At 38.1% G+C, this 25,440-nt stretch overlaps 2 protein-coding genes across 2 annotated transcripts; both read left to right on the top strand.

The window, feature by feature from the left end:
* The first annotated feature begins 245 nt into the window (after nt 1-245).
* Nucleotides 246-17,229, top strand: SLU7 (SLU7 homolog, splicing factor). Its single transcript, XM_058722302.1, has 16 exons — nt 246-370; nt 2,497-2,682; nt 3,818-3,971; nt 4,319-4,399; nt 4,688-4,852; nt 5,981-6,049; nt 10,514-10,561; nt 10,746-10,877; nt 11,133-11,230; nt 11,636-11,703; nt 11,836-11,975; nt 12,863-13,024; nt 14,328-14,432; nt 14,590-14,661; nt 14,987-15,103; nt 15,717-17,229. Exons 2-16 carry the CDS (start codon nt 2,513-2,515, stop codon nt 15,894-15,896), a joined length of 1,761 nt encoding a protein of 586 aa, XP_058578285.1. The 5' UTR covers nt 246-370; nt 2,497-2,512; the 3' UTR covers nt 15,897-17,229.
* A 1,423-nt stretch (nt 17,230-18,652) lies between these two features.
* On the top strand, nt 18,653-25,170 carry FAM200C (family with sequence similarity 200 member C). The gene is made up of 2 exons (XM_058722293.1): nt 18,653-19,111; nt 22,738-25,170. Exon 2 carries the CDS (start codon nt 22,787-22,789, stop codon nt 24,569-24,571), a length of 1,785 nt encoding a protein of 594 aa, XP_058578276.1. The 5' UTR covers nt 18,653-19,111; nt 22,738-22,786; the 3' UTR covers nt 24,572-25,170.
* The last annotated feature ends 270 nt before the right edge of the window (nt 25,171-25,440 follow it).

Raw genomic sequence — 25,440 nt, 5'->3', positions numbered from 1 at the left:
TAGAAAAACTTAAGCTGTTGCCTTTCCTACGGACTTTTTTTTTTAACATCCTAAGATTCTGCGATTCTAAAAGAAACAATAATTCAAAAGCAGGCAACAGGAAAACAACTGCTGAAACTAACTCCCTTCACAGTCCTGGGGCGCGGGGGGGGGGGGGGGGGGGGGGAGAGGAACGTCGAGATCTCGCGATTTCAACGTCGCGTGGGAGCCTGAGTTCCCTCCCCTCCACAAGATGTTAATGCGCATGTTGCAGCTCGTCCGGAAACTACCGGAGTGGCTGCCGGGAGAGGGCGGAACAACAGGAAGTAAACATTGACAGACTGATCTCGTCTTTGTCGGAAGTCTTTGGGGTCGGCTGTGGCCGGACTGGGTGAGGAAATGTTGGAATTTGGGGATCGAGAAGAAGTGAAGCTAGAAAACTCTGGAAAATAGTCTGAAGGCTCCTAATTCTTAGATATATCCTTACGGAAGTGATGAACGCCAGGTCGAGGGGGAAACGGGGATTGGGGACCGAGAAAGAAGCCGCCGTCCTAGGCCTCAGACACTTTACTTGTGCCCAGCCAGACCAGGAGTGCGTCTTCAGTGGTTTTTAGAGTATGAATTATCAGATGTTGGAGGTGCACTGTCCAGCTGTTAGGGGGACAGTGTTGTTGGGGATTAGTCTGAATACCTATAAAATCTGTCAGATTTTAAAGACTTACCTTAGTTTCTCTTATATTAAGAGAAGCTGCTTTTTTTTTTTTTACTATCTTAATATGACTACTGGAATGCTTAAAATGATGTATGAGGCTGGCATTATATTTCTCTTGGACAGTGCCACATTGAAGGATTTTAAGCTTGTGCAGTAGTAGGACATGGTATGATTAAATACGTGTTTTGAAAAAATAACACTGCAGTGTGGAGAACTGATTGGAGAGACTGACAGAAGACCCATAAGAAAGGAAAGTAATAACTTACACTGAAATGGTAGCATTGAGAATAGAGAGAAGTAGATAAATTTGAGTGCTATTCAGAAGGTGAAAATAACAATACTTAGTGATGAAATAGGTGTGGAGATTAGCTGGGACACATATGTAAAGGAATGAGTGGTATTTTTCATTAAGAGAGGAAACAGGGGCGCCTGGGTGGCTCAGTCCGTTAAGCGTCCGACTTCAGATCAGGTCATGATCTCGCGGTCCGTGAGTTCAAGCCCCGCGTCTGGGCTCTGGGCTGATGGCTCAGAGCCTGGAGCCTGCTTCCGATTCTATGTCTCCTCCTCTTTCTGTCCCTCCCCCATTCATGCTCTGTCTCTCTCTGTCTCAAAAATAAATAAATGTTGGGGCGCCTGGGTGGCTCAGTCGGTTGAGCCTCCGACTTCAGCTCAGGTCACGATCTCAGGGTTCGTGAGTTGGAGCCCCGCGTCGGGCTCTGGGCTGATGGCTCAGAGCCTGGAGCCTGCTTCCGATTCTGTGTCTCCCTCTCTCTCTCTGCCCCTCCCCCATTCATGCTCTGTCTCTCTCTGTCTCAAAAATAAATAAACATAAAAAAAAATAAAAATAAATAAATAAATGTTAAAAAAAAATTTAAAAAAAAGAGAGGAAACAGTGAATGGAGATGAGATTTCATGGAGGAGATCATGAGTTTCAATTAAGATTTGTTGAGTTTAGGTATCACTAAGACCTCTAAGTGAAGATGCTATGAAGTAAGCAATTGGAATATATGTATATGAAACTCAGATAAAAGATCTGGAGAGGAGATGTAAGTTGGAGAGCCAACAGTGACATACTGTGGCTATGAAGCCTTAGAAATAGATGACCTAGTCTACTGATGGAGTCCTGAGTAATGAAAGAGACTCTAGCACTGAGCCCTGTAGAATGCAAAATCAAATAACTAGGCAGACCTAGATGAACCTGCAAAGGAGACAGGAGCAGCAAGAGTCAAGAAAAAACAGGAGAGTATAGTGTTACTTACGCCAAGGGATAAGAATATTTCAAGAGGGAAGGAACAGAACTGAAAAATGTATAGTGGATTTAGTACATTGATCATTGATAACTTAGTGGTAATTCTTTAGAGAGGTAGGGAATGGAAGCTAAACTAGAGTGATTGAGGAGAGAAGTAGAAGATGAGGAAATAGAGTCAGCGGATATAGATAATTCTTAAGGCATTTTGTCTTTAAGGAAAACAGGACATTGTTTACTCATATAAGGTAATGTGTTGGTAAAGTCTGAGACACACGTAGAGAAATTCAGGAATGTTAATGAAAGAGTCTTATGAAATTTTGAGTACATGTCTATATATTTCTCTGCATTTATAAATTAGAGTTGAGGGAGGAACTACAGATGGTAAATAGAGACTTTGTGGAGGGGAACGAGACCCTTCCCTTACAGATACTATAAGAACTTATGAAATATGTAAGCCAGACTGTAGTATATGTTATTAGGATGTACTTTTAATAGTTTTACTGATGAATTCATGAAGGCCTACTTTATACTAATATGTATTTCATTCTTTTCATAGAGGGGTCCAGATAACCATGTCAGCTACAGCTGTAGATGCAGTTAATGCGGCCCCCCTGTCAGGGTCCAAAGAAATGAGTCTGGAGGAACCAAAGAAGATGACCAGAGAGGACTGGAGAAAGAAGAAGGAGTTAGAAGAGCAGCGGAAACTGGGTAATGCTCCTGCAGAAGTTGATGAAGAAGGAAAGTAAGTTCTTTCATTATTTGCATGATCTGTTCATTCAGAATTCAGATTTATGGGGCGCCTGGGTGACTCAGTCGGTTAAGCGTCTAACTCCTGGTTTCCATTCAGGTTATGGTCTCAAGGTTTGTGAGATCGAGCCCCATGTCTGGCTCTGCGCTGACCCCACGTAGAGCCTGCTTGGGATTCTCTCTCTCCCTTTCTGTTTCTGCCTTTCCCTTGTGCACATGTGCACGTGCTTTCTCTCTCTCCCTCTCTCTCAAAGTAAATAAATAAACATTTTTTAAAAATTCAAATTTATGTCCACGTAGTTGAGTAATTTTTCATCCTTTGCTTTGACAGGAAGCTATCTTTACCATTTACCTTCTTTTTGTTTTTATTATTTTATCAAATTCATAATATGTAAGGTTTAATAAAAAAATATTGAAGGACTTACAATGAACAGCAGTCATCCCTTTCAACCCCTCCCACTCCTTGTTCCACCTCTGCAAATCTTCTAAATCTTTCTGTTTTGAGTTTTTCTGGTTGATACTTCCACATCTCTAAATAATGTACCTACATCATTGTTTTAATCAACTCTAGACATTATTAGCTAGCTTCTTACTCTTTTATAAGACATTATTTACTAACATACATCCGTGTCTTCCATATCTATCTCCTCACTTCAGTTCTATCACTATTCTTAGTTTCTATATTGGAATTTTTTTCAATCTAAAATAAAGTATAAATTACTTTGCTTACTTTTCTTTTTTTTTTTCTATATTATAGAGATACCAAGCATATTCTCTTCCCTCTCCCTCCCACTGCATTATCTCTGGCCTTAGAGTCTATAAAGGCTACATTTGTAATTGTAATATCAACTATTTTCAAACTTTTTTCCTTTTTTACATGTTTGTTTATTTTTGAGAGAGAGAGGGAGACAGCATGAGTAAGCACAAGTGGGAGGAGGCGGAGAGAGAAGGAGAGAATCCCAAGCAAGCTCCACATTGTCAGCACAGAGCCCTATGCAAGGCTCCATCTCATGAACCGTGAGATCATGACCTGAGCCAAAATCAAGAGTCAGACGCTTAACCAACTGAGCCACCCAAGCACCCCCCAAACTTTATTCTTTAAAAATATATATATATTTTTTTAATTACAGAGACATCAACCCTCATATACCTCAGTATATTTCTTCAGTGCCATGGTATATTGATCCATCAAAAAGACCTACTTTAAAGCACCAGAGACCACAACCAGAGAAACAGAAGCAATACAGCTCATCTGGAGAATGGTACAAGAGGGGTGTAAAAGAGGTATGTGGGCAACTTTTATATATATCCTTTTGGAAATGGAGATTTTATTTTAAGAACTTCATATAAGAACCTTCGATACTATGTTAAATTGAAACAGATTATATAATCTTTTACCTGGGATTAAAATTCACAATACATACTATTTTAGTCTGTGTTTTCTTTTATAAATTTTCTGTTGCTAATTTTCTGAAACTTAATTTTCTCATTTATAAAGTATGGAGACTCTAACTCGTTTTTCTCTTAATGAGTCAGTCACTTCATTAGATAATATAGTAGTGAGAGCCAAAATTATTTCTAATTTATTCAGATAATTAGAATATTTTGTTTTTCTTTGTATCCATTTATAGAATTCCATAACTACTAAGTACCGCAAGGGAGCATGTGAAAATTGTGGGGCCATGACACACAAAAAGAAAGACTGCTTTGAGGTAAGCTCACCTTTGAGAATTTTAGAAACCTGTCAGAGTCTCTTTTATGCTTCCTTGTCAGATTAATTCTATTTTTCTAAAATTACCTAAATTTTGGTACAAGTTAAAAAAAAAAAATAATTTGAGTGAAATTAGATTAGCACCATCAGAATTTACTGCTGGGAGAGTAACTGATAACAGACCATAAACTCCCATGGTGTGTTTATCCTTGCTTTGTAAAGGTCATCTGAAATTTTCCTCTGGGCTACAGGAACTTAGGGAAAGATTTTATTTTATTTTATTTCCCAGAGACCTAGGCGAGTTGGAGCAAAATTTACAGGTACTAATATAGCTCCAGATGAGCATGTCCAGCCCCAGCTGATGTTTGACTATGATGGGAAGAGGGACCGGTGGAATGGCTACAATCCAGAGGAACACATGAAAATTGTAGAGGAATACGCCAAAGTTGATCTGGTGAGCAAAGTTCCCTGCTTTCCCACACTCCTTAAAGAATGTACATTTTGCTGTATCACTGGTTTAGCAACTCTATTTTTTGTCTTCAAGCAATATAAAAATGGTAGCATTTTTATAATAGTAGTAGTAGGCCTAATGGAATAGTGAAGATGAAGTGGGCTAGCCCTATTGGCAGCAGTGTCTTATTTGATTCTTATATTGTTTTTTGATTCCTGAGATTGCAGAAGATATTGGAAGCATGAGAACAGATTAATATCTAAAGCTTTTGGCTTTTTAAGGTTATAAACTCTTGCCCCCCCGTACACACACACACTGCATCTTGCCCATGGACCTATTTTTACCATTGTCTCGCATAGCATTTGAGAGAGGTGAGAGGGGAATAGGATAACTCATTTCAGAAAATCGAATTTTATTTTAATTCAACTTCGGTTTTTTTCTGTTATGATTTTACCTACTCATCCCCATTCCTTAAAATCCATAGTCACACTGCCTTTTTCTTTTTTTTTAAGTAGAGTTTACATTTAAAAATCATGGGATTTCGTATAATACAAGTTTCATCTATTCTTGAACAATGATATGGTAATCCTGGGTCTGCCTGGCAAGAGTCAGTCATCTGGAGTCAGGTGACAGCTGCTCCTTCTGGACTTAGCTTGTTCTCTGCAGTTTAATCACTGCTGCTGTTTGGCTCAGTTTATATTAATGCCTGGTTCAAACAGGAGTTTGTAACTCCTGTTTAGAAACCATAGATCTGAAGCTACAAGAAATCCCAAAGAGACGACCTTGTTTAGTGAACTTTCTGAACGCAATAAATTTGTTGATTTTAAATATAAAAAAACTAAATGTTCGGGGCGCCTGGGTGGCGCAGTCGGTTAAGCGTCCGACTTCAGCCAGGTCACGATCTCGCGGTCTGTGAGTTCGAGCCCCGCGTCAGGCTCTGGGCTGATGGCTCGGAGCCTGGAGCCTGTTTCCGATTCTGTGTCTCCCTCTCTCTCTGTCCCTCCCCCGTTCATGCTCTGTCTCTCTCTGTCCCAAAAATAAATAAACGTTGAAAAAAAAAAAAAAAAAAAAAAAACTAAATGTTCATTTGAATGTTGTAAAGTTAATTTCAAATGTTTCCTTTTTTATTAGGCAAAACGAACACTGAAAGCCCAGAAACTCCAAGAAGAATTAGCCTCAGGGAAATTAGTGGAACAAGCTGTAAGTAATAAAAATGATCAATAAAAAAATTCAAACTCTTAGCAAACAAAAATGAAAATTGAAACAAGAATTCATTTTATCTCTCCAGTTAGAAAAGATTTTAGCATGGGCGCCAGAGTGGCTCAGTCAGTTAAGCATCCAACTTCAGCTCAGGTCATGATCTCTCACGGTTCATGATTTCGAGCCCCATATTCAACTATCTGCTGTCAGCACAAAGCCCGCTTCAGATACTCTGGCTCCCTCTCCCCTGTGTGCACGTTCTCTCTCTCTCTCTCTCTCTCTCTCTCTCTCTCTCTCTCTTCCTTCTCTCCTGTCTCTCTCTCTCTCTCTCTCTCTCTCTTCCCTCTTCTCTCTGTCTCTCGCAAAAACAAACATTAAAAAAAAACAAACAAGATTTTAGGGACAGAGAAGTGCTATTGAGAGGAAAGAGTAAAACTGGCACTCATACCATTCATGAGAATATACTTGACACAATCATTTTGTAAAGAATATTGCCATAAAATATTTATATACGTTTTCGGAATTAAATTAGTAGATCTTTCAATCCTAAAAAATTTTCTAGTAATCAGGAAAAAATCATATATGCAAAGATGTTCACTGTAGCGCTTTTTAAGATAGCAAGAAGATGAAATAGCTTAAATAGGAACGGGGAATTGGTGAAGTAAACTGTCCTGCATCTGCATGATAGAATGGGGCATGGCTCTTTTTTTAAAATTTTTTTTAATGTTTATTTTTGAGAGAGACAAAGCGTGAGCAGGCAAGGGGCAGAGAGAGAGAGAGAGAGACACAGAATCTGAAACAGACACCAGGCTCTGAGCTGTCGGCACAGAGCCCGACGTGAGGCTTGAACTCATGAACCACGGGATCATGACCTGAGTTGAAGTCAGATGCTCAACCGACTGAGCCACCCAGGCGCCCCTGGGGCATAGCTCTTAAAATCTTTATAACAACAGTGGGTAACACTTACATTTAAATAACACATGAAAAAATATTGTAATATCACATAGGAAAAAAGATAAGAATACTAATTCTCATCCAGTGTAGAATTAGTAAATTTTTCTTTGTATTTTTACTATTGCTTTCTACATTTTCCATAATGACTATAATAATTTTATAGGTGAATAAAACAAAATTTTTGACCAGAAAAATTTTATAGTAAAAAGATGTATTGCAGCCAATTTTTTATTCATGACAACTTAATAGTTAATGTATATTATGCTTATTAAAAGTTTTAACAAATTTATGGCACACATAAAAAACATTTGGAGTTTAAATTTCTAAAAGGAATTCTTGCCAAGTATGAATTAGAAACAGACCTAAGTAAGCACCAAGCGAACAGTCCCTGAGGCCACTTAGCGAGCAGTCCCTGAGGCTCACAGCACAGGTTAACAGATAGATGCTAAAATCCAGCTCTGTCCTTGGCTAGCTAGGTGATCGTAGAAAAATTAATTTGCTTCTCTGAGCCTCAGTTTGTCATCTCTCATACAGAGATAACATGTACCCTTCAGGAGGTTTAGCATTCATATCACATAGTAAGTAAACATTTGGTAATTCATAACTGTTGTTACCACCAATTCTGGAAAAAGGAAAATGGCCTGTTTCTTTTGTTCTAATAAATTCTCTGTTGTTTATCGTAAATATAGTATAATTTAGTTCCCCAGTAAGCATACTTAAATGTATTCAGGGGACTGATGATTTTTGACCACTTCAGTACTTGGATATTAACTATATACATAGGAGAAAAGTCTACTGTAGAGATTGAACTTTCTGTACAGCATTATAAATTTTTTTGTTGTTGAACTCGCAACTTGTGGGAACTCCAAAAAACAATTATTTTTTTTAAAAACAGAGGTGCCTGGATGTCTTAGTTGGTTAAGCATCCAACTCTTGACTTTGGCTCAGGTCATGATCTCACAGATCATGAGACCAAGTCCTGTGTCAGGCTCTGTGCTAATAACACAGAGCCTACTTGGTATTCTTTCTTCCTCTCTCTCTCTCTCTCTGCCCCATCCCTGCTCATGTACACTCTCTTCTCTCTCTCTCTCTCAAAATAAATAAATAAACTTAAAAAATAAAACAAAAAACGGGCACCTAGGCAGCTCAGTTGGTTAAGTGTCTGACTCTTGATTTCAGCTGAGGTCATAATCCGAGGGTCGTGGGATCGAGCCTGACACCAGGCTCCACACTCCACACTGAGTGTAGAGCCTGCTTAAGATTCTCTCTGTCTCTCTGCCCCTCTCCTCCTCTCTTATTGTCTAAACCAAAAATAAAAATAACTGAAGAACAGTTAAAAAACACATAATTCTGGGACGCCTGGCTGCCTCAGTCAGTAAGGCTTGTGACTCTTTATCTCAGGCTTGTGAGTTCGAACCCCATGTTGGGTGTAGAAATTACTTAAAAAATGAAATCTTTATTTAAAAAAATGATTCTGAAAGTAACACATATGCAGTGAAAGAAATTTTAGAAAAATTATAAGGAAGAAAGTCCGTATCTCCTATTTTAACTATTAACATTTTGAGGTAGGCCTTTCTAGGTCCCACTCCACCTACCCCCATAGATCTGTATATGTGTGTAATGATAATACAACTTGTTTTTTATGTGGATTTCATCTTTGCATACTTAATTATCACCTCTTTCAGTTAAACGATAGAGGCAATGAGTTCATGTTTTCTGTGTAATTAAATAAATACAGACCTATTTATTTTTATATAAATTCACATGGTATTATATAAAACTCAGAGTAATTTAAGAAGATATGCAGTAAAAAGTCTCCCATCCTTGCCTCCATTCATCCTATCTCAAAACCTCACCACCCCCCCATAATCTGTTTTTCTTGTGGATACTTTCAGAGTTTCTTACATAAATACAAACAAAAACAAATATATAATGTTATTCCCATCTCTTTCTCCCTTTTTAACAGCAAAAAAAATAACAGCAAAAAAGAAAGGGGGGTAGCAAATTATATGTTTTTTTCCTGCAGATTGAATAGAATCACTTTCACGGTTTTTTGGGGGAGGGGGGAGAGTTCAAGCATGAGCAGGGGAAGGGCAGAGGAAAAGAGAGAGAGAGAGAATCCTAAGTAGGCTCCATGCCCAGTGTGGAGCCAGGAACGGGCTCAGTCTCATGACCGTGAGATTATGACCTCAGCTGAAACCAAGAGTTGGACACCTAACTGACTGAGTCACCCAGGTGCCCCAGATAGAATCACCTTAATGGATGTTCAGTGTTCATCAAGTACAGTAATGTATATAACCAATTATCTATTATTAAGTTGATTTTTTTCCCAAATTTTTGATACTATATACGACACTATAAATCACATTCTTGTACATATCTCTTTATATAATTGATATATTATTCCCTTAGAGTAAATTCCTTAATGTGTAGTTGTTGACACAGTGAGTATTTTATTTAATATTTTGGTGTCATATCACTTAGATACCATTTAGGAGAGCTGCTCAAATTTATGCTCTCACCAATATATTGTATATGTATCTATATCTATCATTCTATTTGTATAGGGAGAATGGATAGATAGATAGATAGATAGATAGATAGATAGATAGATAGATAGATAGATTCACACACACATATATTTTCATATTCCTCTACTATACTATAAGATACTCTTTTTAACCTTTGAAGGTTTTTAAAGGGACATGATAAAATACTGATTACTTTGGTATAGGCATTTTGTAGAATTAGAGAAAATCCTGACCAGTTGCTAATGAAGAAAGAGTATCTTTGTGCCAAGGATCTCACCCTTCTTAAATTACAGTATGGTGTCATCTGAGTAGATTCCTTCATTGCCTAAATTTTAAATAAGCTGTTCTGGTTCTAAAGATACTTATTACATGATCCTGTAATATTTTCTTTTTGGACTTGATAGAAAACTAGTAAGGTTTAGCAAAAATGGTGTCTAAAGGTTAACATATAAGAAATGAATATATATTGATTACATTGGTCATCTTGATGTTCCTCCTACCCTTGTGTGATTATAATCCTATATCATTGAAAATTCTCTAGAAATTTACTGGGTTTGTAGACAGTCTGATAAAATTATTCATAAGTACATACTTGTAGAACTTATGTGTTCATTACAATGAGAAATAGGAGGATTTGTTCAGTTAGATTTAAGTTATATTATTTTACCTAAGTATTTAACATGTGAATCAATAAGGGTTTCTGGGTGGCTCAGTCGGTTAAGCATCCAACTTCAGCTCCGGTCATGATCTCACACTTCATGAGTGTGAGCCCTGCATCAGGCTCTGTGCTGACAGCTTGGAGCCTGGAGCCTGCTTTGGATTCTCTGTCTCCCTCTCTGCCCCTCCCCTGCTTGTGCTTGCTCTAACTCTCTCTCTCTGAAAACTAAACATTAAAAAAATGATAATAAAAAAATAAAGTGTGAATCAGTAGATTCAGTGGAATAAAATAACAAATTCTTTTTCTTCTTGCATAATGCAGAATTCTCCAAAACACCAGTGGGGAGAAGAGGAACCAAATTCTCAAACGGTAATAAATATTTGCCTCGTCTGGCAAATTTTTCAATTTCTGATGGCTAATGGCTAATAACAATAACTAATAATAATAGCTTTAAGGAATATAACTGAATAAGAGTTGGATTAAAGCAAAGTAAGAACTAGATGCTGCTCTTTTTTTCTTATAATTTGTTTTTCCCTCTTTCCACTTCCTTCAGGAAAAAGATCATAATAGTGAAGATGAGGATGAAGATAAATACGCAGATGACATTGACATGCCTGGACAGAACTTTGACTCTAAGAGGCGAATTACTGTCCGGAATCTCAGGATTCGAGAAGATATTGCAAAAGTAAGCCTTGCCAACTTAACATACACACTCAAAAAATATTTGTCTTCCCACCCCAAATTTTGTCTACTCATCTGGTATCTGGACAGTATATAGGTAATATAGTCATTCCAAGATAGGTATCATTCTGTATTTTATCTTCTGTACCCGGAAATGTATACACACAATTGATCGTGATTGACTCATCTGCCTAGTGTGCTGAAATCTTTTTTGACAGAAGTAAACATTAATGCAGTCTTAAACCATTTTCCCTTCTAGTATTTGCGGAATTTAGATCCAAATTCTGCTTACTATGATCCCAAAACTAGAGCGATGAGAGAGAATCCCTATGCCAATGCAGGAAAGAATCCAGATGAGTAAGTATCAAGTTAAATGTATAGATTTTGGGGCGCCTGTGTGGCTCAGTCAGTTAAGCATCCAACTTCAGCCTAGGTCATGACCTCATGGTCTGTGGGTTTGAGCCCAGCATCAGGCTCTGTGCTGACAGCTCTGCTCAGAGCCTGGAGTCTGCTTCATATTCTGTGTCTCCCTCTCTCTGTTCCTCCCATGCTTGCACTCTGTCTCTCTCTCTCTCTCTCTCTCTCAAAAATAAGTAAACATTAAAAAATAGATTTCAAGGTAGGGCAGGGGTGGGGGAGAGTTTTTAATCATAAAACTGAATCTGAGTTAAAATAAACATCATCTATGGTTGGGTCAGAAAAAAATGAACTTTCCTTAAAGCAATTTCTGAAACAACTTGTTTTTTAAATTTGCATTTACAGAGTGAGCTATGCAGGGGATAACTTCGTTAGATACACAGGAGATACCATTTCAATGGCTCAGACACAGTGTAAGTGTTTGCTCTAAGTCAAGGTATTTTTATAAGCTCAAAGAAATTTGGGGGCATTTTTAAAAGTTTGTTTTTAACAAGCATGCAATAAACGTAGCTGACAAGTCATTAAAATGTCTTTGATTATTGTAGTGTTTGCTTGGGAAGCCTATGACAAGGGATCTGAAGTGCATCTGCAGGCCGATCCTACAAAACTAGAGCTGTTGTACAAGTCCTTCAAAGTCAAAAAAGAAGACTTTAAGGAACAGCAGAAAGAAAGCATCCTGGAAAAGGTAATTTTGACCAAAATGCTTAAAAAAAGAATGTTCGTTAAAGAGAAATGACCAGTTAATGATCATTCAATTTACATTTGGAATACAATGCACACAAAGTCCCTTTTAGTTTATTAGGAACAGTCCTACCCTCACATTGACTTGAAATCAAGTGTATACATTATCAGTTTAGCTGTATCAGGAAGCTTTTGCGGGAAAACAACAACAACAATAAAAACATAGCAGTTTAAAAGAAACATTGGTTATTTCTGACGATTTTGTATGTCAGCTGGGTCTCCTGGTCTGGGCCTGCCCATCTGAAGCTGGATGATCTAGAATGGCCTCATTCTGGTCTCTAGCAGTTAGCAGGCTGATTGTCCTAAGAGACCTCATCTGGAACATCTCATGTCTGCCCAGGGTGGGCTCTCCTCCTTTGGTAGGCTAGTCCAGCCTCATATGGCATTCTTGGGGTACCAGAGACTAGCAACAAAAATATGCCCCACTGCACAAGTGCTTTCCAGGCCTTTGCTTGCATCACATTTGCCCAGTTTCCCACAGGCCTGAACAAGTAACATGGCCAGGCCCAGATTCAAAGATGGAGAAACAGACTGTCTATCTCTTGAGGGGAAGAGTAGCAAAGTCATGTGGCAAATGGGCACGCATACAAGGTTAAGAGGAATTGATGGCTGTTTGGTAATCTGCCACGCTCAACACATAAATAACAACTGAGACATCTTTTATTTGCCTATAAAAATCATGTGGCTTTTTCTTTTTCACTGTACTTTGTATAACAGAGCCCATAAAAAATATTGCTTTCATGTTTCTGATTAGAAACAAACTCATCAATAGAGATTTGAATGCAAACCTTTGCTGTAAAATGTATTTAATAATGTTCAATGTTCTTTTAGTATGGTGGCCAAGAACACTTGGATGCCCCTCCAGCTGAATTGCTTTTAGCTCAGACTGAAGACTATGTGGAGTACTCAAGACATGGGACAGTCATCAAAGGACAGGAGAGGGCTGTCGCCTGCTCTAAGTATGAGGAGGATGTGAAGATCCACAATCACACAGTATGTTTTAAACTAGAACCATCTGGTGTCCTTGTTAGCATTTTTCTCTGAGTTATATTTTCTTTTTACAGCTTCATAGCGAATCATTGTTGGGCTTGTTTTCCTTTTTTTTTTTTTTTTTTTTTTTACATTTTAATTTTATTTTTTGAAATTTTTCTAAAAATACAAAAACTTTAGAATACTATTATGTTCAACCACATACCCACCACCTAGATTCAGAAATATTTTGCATGTTGCCATATATGTTTTGTCTGGACAGAGGGAGGGGTATATGCATGCTGGTATATACATATACCCACATATATACATTTGTATCTTTTTTTTTTACTAAAATACTTGAAAATTACAGATATTATGATATTTCACTGATAGACACTATATCATGTATTTCCTAAAATTAATGATATTCCCCTACATTATCACACTTTAGAAAATTATCATGGACTCCTTAATATCCTCTAATCTGTAATTCTTAATCACATTACCAAAATATACACAAAAATGCCTTTAAATAGGTGGTTTGTTTTTGCTTTTGTTTTTGTTTTCAGTCAGAATCCAATCAAAGTTTATTTTGGTTGTTATGTCTCTTTTTCTCTATCTCCCTCTATCGAAACTTCACTTTTTCAGGACAGTGACTCCTAAACAGATCAGGACAGTTATTTTGTAAACTCACATTCTATTTTGACTGGTTCAATTACTTGTATGATGTCATACGAGTTATTCCTCTATCCTCTGTATTTCCTATAAACAAATTCAGATCTAAAGACTTGACTAAAGTTAAATATTTTAACAAGAACATAAGTGATACAGTGTAATTCATACTGCATCACATTATAAAACACATGTACCCAAACTACAATTGTCTAAGTTGGATCAAAAACAGAACTACCTATAGGAGCCAGGCTACTAAATCATATGAGTGAAGTGACTCAGGCAAATTATACAAACTAGAGAACACAAACCCTGTCTGAAAGGGGCATCCACTGGTCAGCAACAGCCAGTTCTTGCCAAGTAGGAATGTGGGCCCAGAATTTCCCAGTCCTTCTTAATTTTTAAAGAGAAGTCAAATATCCTAATTTTTTTTTAAAGTTTTAGGAATAAAATGTAAGACCATTATAATTTAATGCCTGCTTGTCACACTTGAGAGCAGGCCACCTTGTCCCTATTAGCTAGCCCTGGAATCCCCATAAGTTTCCTCCCAAGTTAACCTTTTAAAGTACTGTATTATTTTATGCTCATATCAGCAGTGTATGAGAGTCCCTAGTTTCAGGTTCCTTTTTAAGTAACAACTCTCTCTCTGCAGCATATCTGGGGATCTTACTGGAAAGAAGGCCGATGGGGATACAAATGCTGTCACTCCTTTTTCAAGTATTCCTATTGCACTGGAGAAGCTGGGAAGGAGATTGCTGTAAGTAATTGTGCTCTAGTTCTTGCAAGTGTAAAACAACAAAAGTTCTTAAGTCAGAATCTGTATGAAACATATTTCTCATGTTTCAAATTTTAACTTTTTCTTCAATGATCGGTAACTATGATTACTCAAGTCAAATGACTATATTTTCCCACAGAATTCAGAGGAATGTATTATAAATGATATAACTGGAGAAGAATCTGTAAAAAAACCTCAAACGCTCATGGAGGTAAGTCTATAATCATTTGTCCTGAATTCTTTTTTAATGTTTATTTATTTTTGAGAGAATGTGCGCATGCATGGGGAGAGGGAGAGGGAGAGAGGGGAACAGAGGATCTGAAATGGGCTTTGTGCTATCAGCAGAGATCCCAATGCAGGGCTCAAACTCACGAACCGTGAGATCATGATCTGAGCTGAAGTCAGACACTTAACTGACTGAGCCACCCAGCACCCCATGTGTCCAAAAATTTTAAGTGCTGGAGGGCAGACTTCAAAATTTGCACCAGAACTTTGTTTTTGCATTAATAACCCTATATTTCAATCCTCCCTATCAGATGCATCAGGAAAAACTAAAAGAAGATAAAAAGAAGAAAAAGAAGAAGAAGAAGAAGCATCGAAAGAGCAGTTCAGATAGTGATGATGAAGAAAAGAAACATGAAAAATTGAAAAAGGTACTTTATGAAGTCAGAGCAATGACAGTATTCTTTATTTGTAGGGACCTTAATAAATTATCTAGTCCTGTCTCCAAGCTCATTTTAAAAATCCCAAGTCTGGGTGATTTGCTCAGGTCACCTTGTATCAGGCCTAGAATGCAAATGGAGATTTTTTTGTCTTAGTATTGCCTGCTTCTCAAGAATGTTTGATAAAAATCACTACTGTACAGAAGAAATGTTCTTTGTAAAGCTGTTCTTTAGAGTTATTGACATATGTCCAGAAAGAATTGCCTTCTAGCTCTAAAATTTGTGTCAGCAAGTCCTTGGGAAAAGTCAGAGTTGTAGTTTCCACCAGAAGTATCAGTTTTGGACTTATGTTAGTAAAGTGAATCTCATTGAATCTTTGTTATTAAGTAAAAATTTTTTAACATTGAAAATGTGGTAGACTATTTCCTGCTGTATGAAAATATTGTATCAGCCAAACAGTGATTCGTTGTAGCTTGAAGGTAGTCTGGCTGACTCTCAAGCTCTTTCAGATAATCTAGGTTTTTCATATAGCAGTTTACATTCAGTGGGGTCTTTTGGTACTCTGCTACTATTGGTGGTACTCATGTTTTTTCTTTCACTGTAGGCCCTGAATGCAGAGGAAGCCCGCCTTCTTCACGTCAAGGAGATTATGCAGATTGATGAGAGGAAGCGGCCTTACAATAGCATATATGAAACTCGGGAACCCACTGAAGAGGAAATGGAGGCCTATAGAATGAAACGTCAGAGGCCGGATGACCCCATGGCCTCCTTCCTTGGACAGTAGTAGCTAGTTACAGACAGTCACCCAAGATAGATACATAGATACATTCTTTTCAGCTTCTTGCTGATAATTGTAGGTGGAAAACCCCTTGACTACTCTTTTTGCTGCCTGACTTTAATAAAGCTTCCAGAAGTCTTTTAGTAAATTCATTTCTTTGTACACCGAAGAAACAAGAAAAACAAAGAGCAATTCATTAAGTGTATGTTAAGATTTTTTTTCCAATTTTATTTTAGGTGATGTGGAAAGAGGCCTTGGCTCTTTACCTAGCAAGAATGTCTTCTACTCAACATTATTAAGGCTTAAACTTTATCTCCACAATTCATATGGCCCTTTATCTAGTTAACACGCATTTTGAAGGCAGATTAGTTACTCTTTCTCAAAATCAGTGTTTCATTTTTTCAAATTATTAGTAACTATAATTATAGTTATTTGAGAATCCTTTGTTTTTGCCTTCTAAGGTTTCCCTGGTCTGAAACTAAAAAAATTATTCTATCTTGGGTTTTGGGTTACTGAAAGGAAACCTGTAGAACATATGAGTAACTTTATCTCCCATGTCAATCTGTATAGTAATAATTCTGTTTTCTGCTTGGTTATAAAATTTTTATTTTTAAAATATTTCCTTGTACCTTACATCCAGAATAACAGAAAAATAATATTTTGTCATCTTTGAGCCAGTGTTGTGACGGTCTTTTATCATTCTGGACTTGAGCCTTTAAACACAGAAATCCTTTCCTCTATCATAGAAAATACAGTTTGTGATACTATTTGTTGCTTTAATTGTGATTGCCTTTATGTAATAATCATGAATATTAAATTTTAAAAGATTGTAGAATATCCATTATACCTAATACCTATAGTAAGCAGGTGTCTGTAAAATTTGCAAAAAGCAAAACCTGAAGTTGAAGGTTTCTTCGAAGAATTATAAGGATAGCTTGTAGGGCTATTAATAACTGAGACCGCCATGATCCTCAGGGCTCTTCTAAGACCATCATGAAAATAATACAGAGTGGGCTCAATGAAAACAGCCTGTTTCAAACCCCTGATAGAAGTACATTGGCTTTTTAACAGCTCACCAAAACTGATTAGGATACAGCTGTAAGTTACCATCTCAGAAATAGTAACAATCGAATTGTCATGTACTATGAATATAGTGTGTAGATTCAGACTACTGTGCAATTAAAAAAGCAATGCAAATGGAGGTAATTCTTAACCTATTTCAAGAAAGTCAATGACTTATGTGTTCATATTCCTACCTTACCATGGGGTGGTTCCATAAAGTGACAATGTCTATTTTGTATTTTATTTATCTTTTGGTAATAAAGATACATAATTAGAATACTTAACTGAGTGGTTTGTAGCATTATTTCAAATATTTAACAGAAAAGCAGTTTATGGGACTGTCAGGGGGCTTAGCTGCTTTAATTTTGAATTAAAAAATTTCAGGATCTTTTTAAGTCAAAAAATGTATCACCTGACTTTTCTGGGTCTCTGTTCCCTCTTCCATGAAACCTAATTTACTGATTTTAAGAAGAATTCTATAATATCTGAACTCAGGTCTTATTTCTTCATTTTGGAAAAAAGATAACACCTGGAACATGATTCATTATGTGAACTTTGATTTTCTTTCCCGAATAGCTGCCTGTTGAGTGCTGGAACTATGTACTGTAATTTTTGTATATTATCTCTGCAAAAGAACTTCATGGACTAATGGATAATCTCTCTATTTTATAATAAGCACAAGGGCTTAATAAGTCCAGGTAGCTTGCTCAGGTCCTGGTAAGTAAAAGTGTTAGGGCCAGGACATAAAGCCAAGTATCTATTGACTCTAAAGCCTACTCCTTTCTCTAGTACTGAAAGCCCTGCTTTCTGGACCAGAAAGACTGGTCTTTTGCAATTTCTTCTGTTGACAGAAACCTCAAGCAGGCTTCAGTCTACCAGATTCACCCTGAACACCTGAAAATGATGCATCTATCCCACATTCTCTGATACTATCCCTTTCCCCACTCTTAATGGGATGCTTCTAACAAGACTGACTATAGAAAGATTATTAAATTGTTCTTTAAGTGTGTCACAATTCTGGAAGGAAATATCCCCCAAATAGGAAGGAGGTCTTTCTTTCTGCAGTTTTCTAGTTTCTACTTTGGAATTTTTCCTCTAAAAATCTAATATGGGTTCATAACTTTAATATCATGTTAAAACGAATTTTAAATAAAATTGAAGATCTTTTCTCCAAAATGAATTTTTCTGAGGAAATTCATCCACATGCTTTAATTTATGGGAAGGGGTGACCTTCATGGGCAAACAAGACGCAAGCTCTAGAAGTTCATCTCCACTGTGAGTATCTTAATGGAATTTACAGCCTCGCATTTGCCCGAATGTTTAACATGGGGTATAAGGAGTTTCCTTCCCTTTCCCCCTTGCTCACACATAGAAAATGCTAATTATTGAATGTTACAATCCAAACCCAAAGCTTGACGCACACAAAATCTTATTTTAATGCTCTGAAGAACTATGTGAACTTTACCATACTTTCCATTCCTTAGATTCTACATTCATCCTCTCTGGCAGACACAAAAAATTCGGCCCCCCCGCCCCCCGTACACAATTAAAAAAAAAAGAGAGAGAGAGAGAGAGAGAGAGAGAGAGAGAGAGAGAGAGAGAGAGAGAGAGAGAGAGAGAGAGAGAGAGAGAGAGAGAGAGAGAGAGCCACGCGCATGCTCCCTACTCAGGTCAGCCGAGCCCTCCGCCGGTGGCTCAACGCGCCTGCGTGCAGAGAGACACCTCGCTCTGTCTGCAGGCGGGAACCCACAAGGAGAACCCGGATGGAACCCTGGCGCGGCAGGGGTGGAGGTCGCTGCGGACGCTTCTGTCTCATCGCGCCTCGTAGCTTCCTGCTCGGGGACCCGACCAGAGGAGTCGCCGCCCTGCCCGGTTCCGGCGCCCACAGGCTGGATCTCAGCCCTAGCGGAGAGCGACCTGGAGCCGGAGACGGGCGCCTAAAAGAAGCCCGAGCATCCCTTGGGCCTGCGCCCAGGCTCGGAGACGGGCGGGTGGAGACCGAGCGGAGTCTTCTTTTCTCGCCGCCGGCGTCCTTAGCTCGCCCGGGCCGCTTCCCAAGCGCGCCGTCCTTAATAATGCACCAACAGGTCCTACCAGTTACGAGCTGCGTGTGCTTTACATGCACGCTTAATCATTAAAGCTCCCAACAACCCTGTAAGGTAGGTACTATTGTCATCCCCACTTAAGGAATCGAGGCTTGGAAGGGACCCAGCCTCCAGGTGACAAAGCCAGGATCCTAGGCGTTTGCCTCTGGAGTGTGTTTGCTCAGCTACTACATTTCCGCCCCCTTTCTCCGGGCTGTTGCCTTTAACTGCAAAGTGTACTGATGAATCCCGTCCCCCGGACACCCCCACCTCCCTTGGACTGGCATGGGCGATGGCTAGAGAGAAGTTGAGTCACGTTTGGTTTGGAGTTACAGGTTTACCGTTGCACTTGGGTTGTTGTCACTGCTGAAATATATATTTTAGCATTTCCCAAAGATTTCTGTTATATGAATGTTCACTTTTAACTGTTGTGATACCTTTTCATATATACCCTTGTGCCTCATGAACTTGCAAAAACATTTTTGTTATATCACATCTTTCACTTTGCATCTTGAGATAACTCCCAAACTCTGAAAAGAATCATTCTAAAAACGAATTATGTCTATTTGAATAAGATAATGCTCTTTTTGTTTACTTTACTGTTCTGGAAAATTCCCCACATAACATAAAAATAGAATAGTGTAGTGATACGAACCCATCATTCAACTCCAACAGTTACCAACTCAAGGCCAATCTTACGTCTTCTGTCTCCACCCCACTGTGTGTGTGTGTGTGTGTGTGTGTGTGTGTGTGCGCGCGCGCGCGCTGAAGTAGGATATTTCAAACGAGATCCCAGATGTCTTTTCATTTGTAAACCAGTAAGTCTGTATCTCCAATAAATGAGGGTTTTTTTTCACACAAGCATACCATTATCACATTATTTAAATGAACAATAATTTCTTACCATGATGCTGCCTTTTTAACGTTTACATATTTTAGGATATTGTGATTACTAAATACCACAGAGGAGCAAATGAAAATTGTGAGGTTCTAAAATGCAAGAAAGCCTCTTGGGCGGTAAATTAATCTTTAAGGATCTTGAAAATTCCTGCTACCCATTCTCCCTTTTTGAGGGGGATAGGAGGCATGCTGCAAATGAATTTCTCTAAAAATTCTTTTGTTCAAAACAGGTACATTGTCAGTCAAAACATACTTGGTAGCATAGTCAGGGTGGATTGGAATAGACCCTTAACTGGTCCTGTAATAATTTCTAATGAGACTGAAGCAAAGCTTTTCCATTCACTTCCTCTGTTCCCCAAAACACACATAGCAAATATACATAAGAGAATATAGAAAAATAAGCATTTTTATGCTGATGTCATAATTTTATTATCAATTAGGAGAGTTTCTAAACAGAGTTGTCCCTCTAGTCTTCATCACTTGACAAAAGAAAGCTTAAGATCAACCTTTAAACTTCAAATCGTCTGTATTGAGTGGCAGACATCGTCTGATTTTTAATTGACTCAACAGACAGCTATATGGCATGTCAACTTATTAGTTTACATAGAAGTAAATTTTAAAGCTAGTTAATTGTGGCACAGCCACTAGAAAGTGTTTTAAGTTAATATTCTTGGCTTACTTATTGTGAGGTTTTTTTATGGCCAAAATGGGCATTTGGATTTAAATGTGTCCCTGTTAAGTTATTTCAGCCACATTCTGTAGTGTAGGACTTTGGACACTTAGAGGGTCACTTGTTTATCTGGGAGATAAAACTATTTTCTTTTTTATATATTTATTTTATTACTTTATTGATAGAACCCACAAGTGGGGGACAGAGGCAGGGGGGGGAGAGAGAGAGAGAGAGAGAGAGAGAGAGAGAGAGAGAGAGAGAGAGAGAGAAAGAAAGAAAGAAAGAAAGGAAGGAAGGAAGGAAGGAAGGAAGGAAGGAAGGAAGGAAGGAAGGAAGGAAGGAAGAAAGGAAGAAAGAAAGAAAGAAAGAAAGAAAGAAAGAAAGAAAGAAAGAAAGAAAGAAAGAAAGAAAGAAAGAAAGAAAGAAAGAATGAATCCTAAGCAGGCTCCATGCTCAGTTCGGAGTCCAATGCAGGGCTTGATTGCACACCCCTAGGATCATGACCTGAGCTGAAATCAAGAGTTGGATGCTCAACCCACTGAGCCACCCACATGTCCCAGAACTATTTTTCTAAGGTATATTTGAGCCTATCTGTGGATTATACCTTTGCTCATTGCTAAGGAGGGAGAAAAAGAGAAAAGGCCTGGCTTTCTTTCTTTTTAGGTCCTTTGACTTTCTTAGGAGGCTGTCATCAACTCAGAAACTTAAATGCCTATTAAAGCATTTAGACTTTACTTAGCAACCTAGAATATCTGCAAGGTAGGGGTTGGCCCAAAGGATATGCCTTTATTCCTCTAAATATGACTATTTACTATGATATGTATTCACATCACCAGGACAAGATTTACAGTCTTTTCTTTTTTAAGTAATCTTTATGGCCAACATGGGACTCAAACTCACAACCCTGAGATCAAGAATCACATACTGTACCAACTGAGCCAGCCAGGTGCCCCAAGATTTAGAGTCTTTTGTCCTTCTGGAGAAACTGATTTATTAGTTCTAAAATACGCAGGGAGATACATAATTTCAAAGGGGTTCCCAGTGATTATGATGAGTATCTCTTATTAAAGATTACTGTTCTAGTTACTATTTGTAAAATTATCTAAAATGTTTATGTAGAATACAGATTTTGGGCCCCTACTGTAGAGCTAGGAAATCAGAATCTCTGGGGGTGGGGCCACGAATTTGCATGTTAACAAAAAACTTTGCTTATTCCTCCATTTACTAAGGAGGAACCGCTACTTTCTGGTTCTTGTCCTCAGATTGAAACAAATCTTAATCTTGGGAATACTGCTTATTTTCATTCCATTGTTTCAGCTTCTTTCTTGACTGCTTTTACTGATGGGTAGTTCTATGAAAAAGCATCATGAAATTCCTATTGTAAAAAGGGTGTCCTTCTATGAGACATTTTTCTGAAGTCTCAGTAACAAGAATAGTTGTGTTTCTCTTGAGCAACTTGTTTTGCTTTTGTGTATGGACAATATGAATCATGGACTGGTAGTGTGTTACACTTTGGAAGCAAGGAAGCTCTGAGCCAAATCTGTGTCAAAGGCTGCTTAATCAGACCCATTTGAAATTCTCTTTAAGTTGGAGTCAAAGCCACTCAAGCATCAAATAGTTTTACAGACTTGTCTAATCCTTAACTACTAAAAAGAACTAGTCACTGTGTCAAAATATGCCCATACAGTGCTTAGTGAATGATTCCCTTCTCTATATCCTTGTTCATAACTGCTGGTGTCGTATGTCCTTGGTGTAGAATGAAAGGAGGGGGTGGTAGTGAAATGCCATTTCAGGGAATACAAAATGTAGCAACTTTGTTTGGAACATACATCATTGAGAACAAATTAAGCCATAACTTCAGTTCACCAATAGAGGATTTATGAGTATTGACAAATTACGTGAGTCTACATCTCCCATACGTAGCTTGCTGGCAAGTCATTTATTCCAGGGTATTAGCTGTGAGTTGATAGCTTTAAGTTGGACTGCCATGCTGTCATGGTTCACTTTGAATGGACATGTTATAGGATATTTCTTGATATTGTACACATGACAGGATGGCATGTGATGTGGCTTTGTTTTAATTCAGTTAGCCACTGATTTTTAATGTGTGGGTTATATTTTACTCCCAAAGCAAAATTCTGCAGCATCTCTGGAATACTACCTGAGAATTTTGGGGTGCCATGTCGAAGAAGCGAAAATGGGATGATGACTATGTTCGTTACTGGTTCACCTGTACAACGGAGGTTGATGGAACTCAACGCCCACAATGTGTATTGTGTAACTCAATATTTTCAAATGCTGACCTCAGACCATCGAAATTGTCTGACCATTTTAACAGACAGCATGGTGGTGTAGGTGGGCATGATCTCAATAGCCTGAAGCATATGCCAGCACCATCGAATCAGAGAGAAACCTTGAAAGCATTTGGAGTTGCGTCTCATGAGGATGCCTTATTACAAGCATCATATCAGTTTGCGTATTTATGTGCCAAGGAGAAGAATCCTCATACAATAGCTGAAAAATTAGTGAAACCATGTGCATTGGAAATAGCACAAATAGTTTTGGGACCAGATGCACAAAAGAAGCTTCAGCAGGTACCTTTATCAGACGATGTGATCCATTCTAGAATTGATGAAATGAGCCAGGATATCTTACAGCAAGTTCTAGAAGACATCAAAGCCAGTCCTCTCAAAGTGGGTGTTCAGCTTGCTGAGACAACTGACATGGATGACTGCAGTCAGCTAATGGCGTTTGTACGATACATAAAAGAAAGAGAGATTGTAGAAGAATTTCTCTTCTGTGAACCATTGCAATTAACAATGAAAGGAAAAGATGCGTTCAATCTCTTCAGAGACTTCTTTTTGAAGCATAAGATAGCACTTGATGTATGCGGCTCTGTTTGTACTGATGGTGCCTCTTCTATGCTAGGAGAAAATTCAGAATTTGTTGCTTGTGTGAAAAAAGAGGTACCTCATATCGTGATCACACATTGCTTGTTGAATCCCCATGAACTTGTCACAAAGACCTTGCCTACAAAACTGAGAGATGCTCTGTTTACTGTGGTGAGGGTAATAAATTTCATCAAAGGACGAGCTCCAAATCATCGCCTCTTTCAGGCTTTTTTTGAGGAAATTGGAATAGAGTATAGTGTCCTCCTTTTCCATACTGAAATGAGGTGGCTTTCCCGAGGTCAAATACTTACTCATATTTTTGAAATGTATGAAGAAATAAATCAGTTCCTTCACCACCAAAGTAGTAATTTAGTTGATGGCTTTGAAAATAAAGAGTTTAAAGTTCACTTAGCATACCTTGCAGATTTATTCAAACACCTAAATGAACTTAGTGCATCTATGCAGAGGACTGGGATGAACACAGTATCAGCTAGAGAAAAGTTATCTGCTTTTGTTAGGAAGTTTCCATTTTGGCTAAAGCGAATTGAGAAAAGAAATTTTACCAACTTTCCTTTTCTTGAAGAAATAATTGTTTCAGATAATGAAGCAGCCAGCATTGGAGCAGAAATCACCCTGCATCTGCAACAGTTGAACAGCTTCTTCCATGGATATTTTTCTGTTGGAGATCTTGATGAGGCAAGTAAATGGATACTGGATCCATTTCTTTTTAATCTGGATTTTGTTGATGATGGTTATCTGATGAAAAATGATCTTGCTGAATTACGAGCTAGTGGCCAAATCCTCATGGAATTTGAGACCATGAAGCTTGAGGATTTCTGGTGTGCTCAATTCACAGTGTTTCCAAGCCTGGCAAAGACAGCTCTACAAATCCTTGTACCATTTGCAACCACATACCTTTGTGAGTTGGGATTTTCATCACTTTTACATTTTAAAACAAAGTCCAGAAGCTACTTTAATATGAATGATGACATCCGTGTGGCTATTTCAAAAAAAGTTCCTCGTTTCTCAGACATCATTGAACAAAAGCTACAGCTACAACAGAAGTCACTATAAGCTGATACATTTTTTAATGTATAATTTTTAATATATTCTTAATTTCATTGTAAAATTAAACTGCAATGCTGATTCTTTTCTATTTATGGTATACCAAATCCCATGGAAAAGTTCGGCTTGTTTAACTTTTCACTTTCACGTGAGGCATGTGAAACTGTTCTGAGAATAAAAACACAAGCAGCAGTAAAGACTAAGTACCACCACCTAGTTGATACATAGAATTCTTCTAAGTGTGTGTTTAACCTGATGATGTGATACATAAAGACTCACAAGCACTAGACTATCCAGCTAAATGGTACACTAGGCTAGGAATGGAGCCAGAGAAAAGAGAAGATTTCCCAGAACATGCCTCTTCATCTTAAGAGTAAAAGTTGAAGGACCAAATGACAGACTGAGGCCTTGCATCTCTGTGAGTGTTGTTATGGGGAGGTTAATGGGATCAGAAGAGGATTATGAAATGTTATAGTGGGAGAACGGATGATTCTAGTTTACATAAGATTTACTTTTAAATGTCTTCTTTGGAGTTAGTCTTACAATGTCCATTCCTCTAGCTCCCGTGCTCTAAATATCATGACATTAATAAATATCCTAATATCCTATTAGTCACTCTTTGTCTTCTTTTAAATTGTATCAGGACCCCAAGTCATTGAGGCTGTTAAAAAGAAGATACCAGAGCCTCACCCTAGAGATTCTGATTTAGCAGGCCTGGGATAAGCTCAGGGCCTTCATTCTTAACCAGCTTTCTAGATGGTTCTGATGGATTCTTTGGACCTCTGGCCTCATCTTATTTTTCCTTTACCCCAGTTTTCTCACTTATTTTACATCTCATGCTATGTGTATTGTTCTAACATAGTTCAAAACTTCTGAAT

This window comes from Neofelis nebulosa, chromosome 1, assembly GCF_028018385.1.
Source record: "Neofelis nebulosa isolate mNeoNeb1 chromosome 1, mNeoNeb1.pri, whole genome shotgun sequence".
NCBI classification, from domain to species: Eukaryota; Metazoa; Chordata; class Mammalia; order Carnivora; family Felidae; genus Neofelis; species Neofelis nebulosa.
The sequence above is the reverse complement of the archived record's forward strand: the minus strand, read 5'-3'. Positions and strand labels throughout refer to the sequence as shown.

What these genes read in the sequence shown, in the direction of transcription:
- SLU7 (XM_058722302.1), top strand. Translation starts at nt 2,513, where the DNA reads ATGTCAGCTACAGCTGTAGATGCAGTTAATGCGGCCCCCCTGTCAGGG. An exon ending in GCAGGAAAGAATCCAGATGA is followed by an intron (nt 11,231 to 11,635) that starts GTAAGTATCAAG and finishes TTGCATTTACAG; the next exon opens with AGTGAGCTATGCAGGGGATA. An exon ending in AAGAAAGCATCCTGGAAAAG is followed by an intron (nt 11,976 to 12,862) that starts GTAATTTTGACC and finishes ATGTTCTTTTAG; the next exon opens with TATGGTGGCCAAGAACACTT.
- FAM200C (XM_058722293.1), top strand. Translation starts at nt 22,787, where the DNA reads ATGTCGAAGAAGCGAAAATGGGATGATGACTATGTTCGTTACTGGTTC.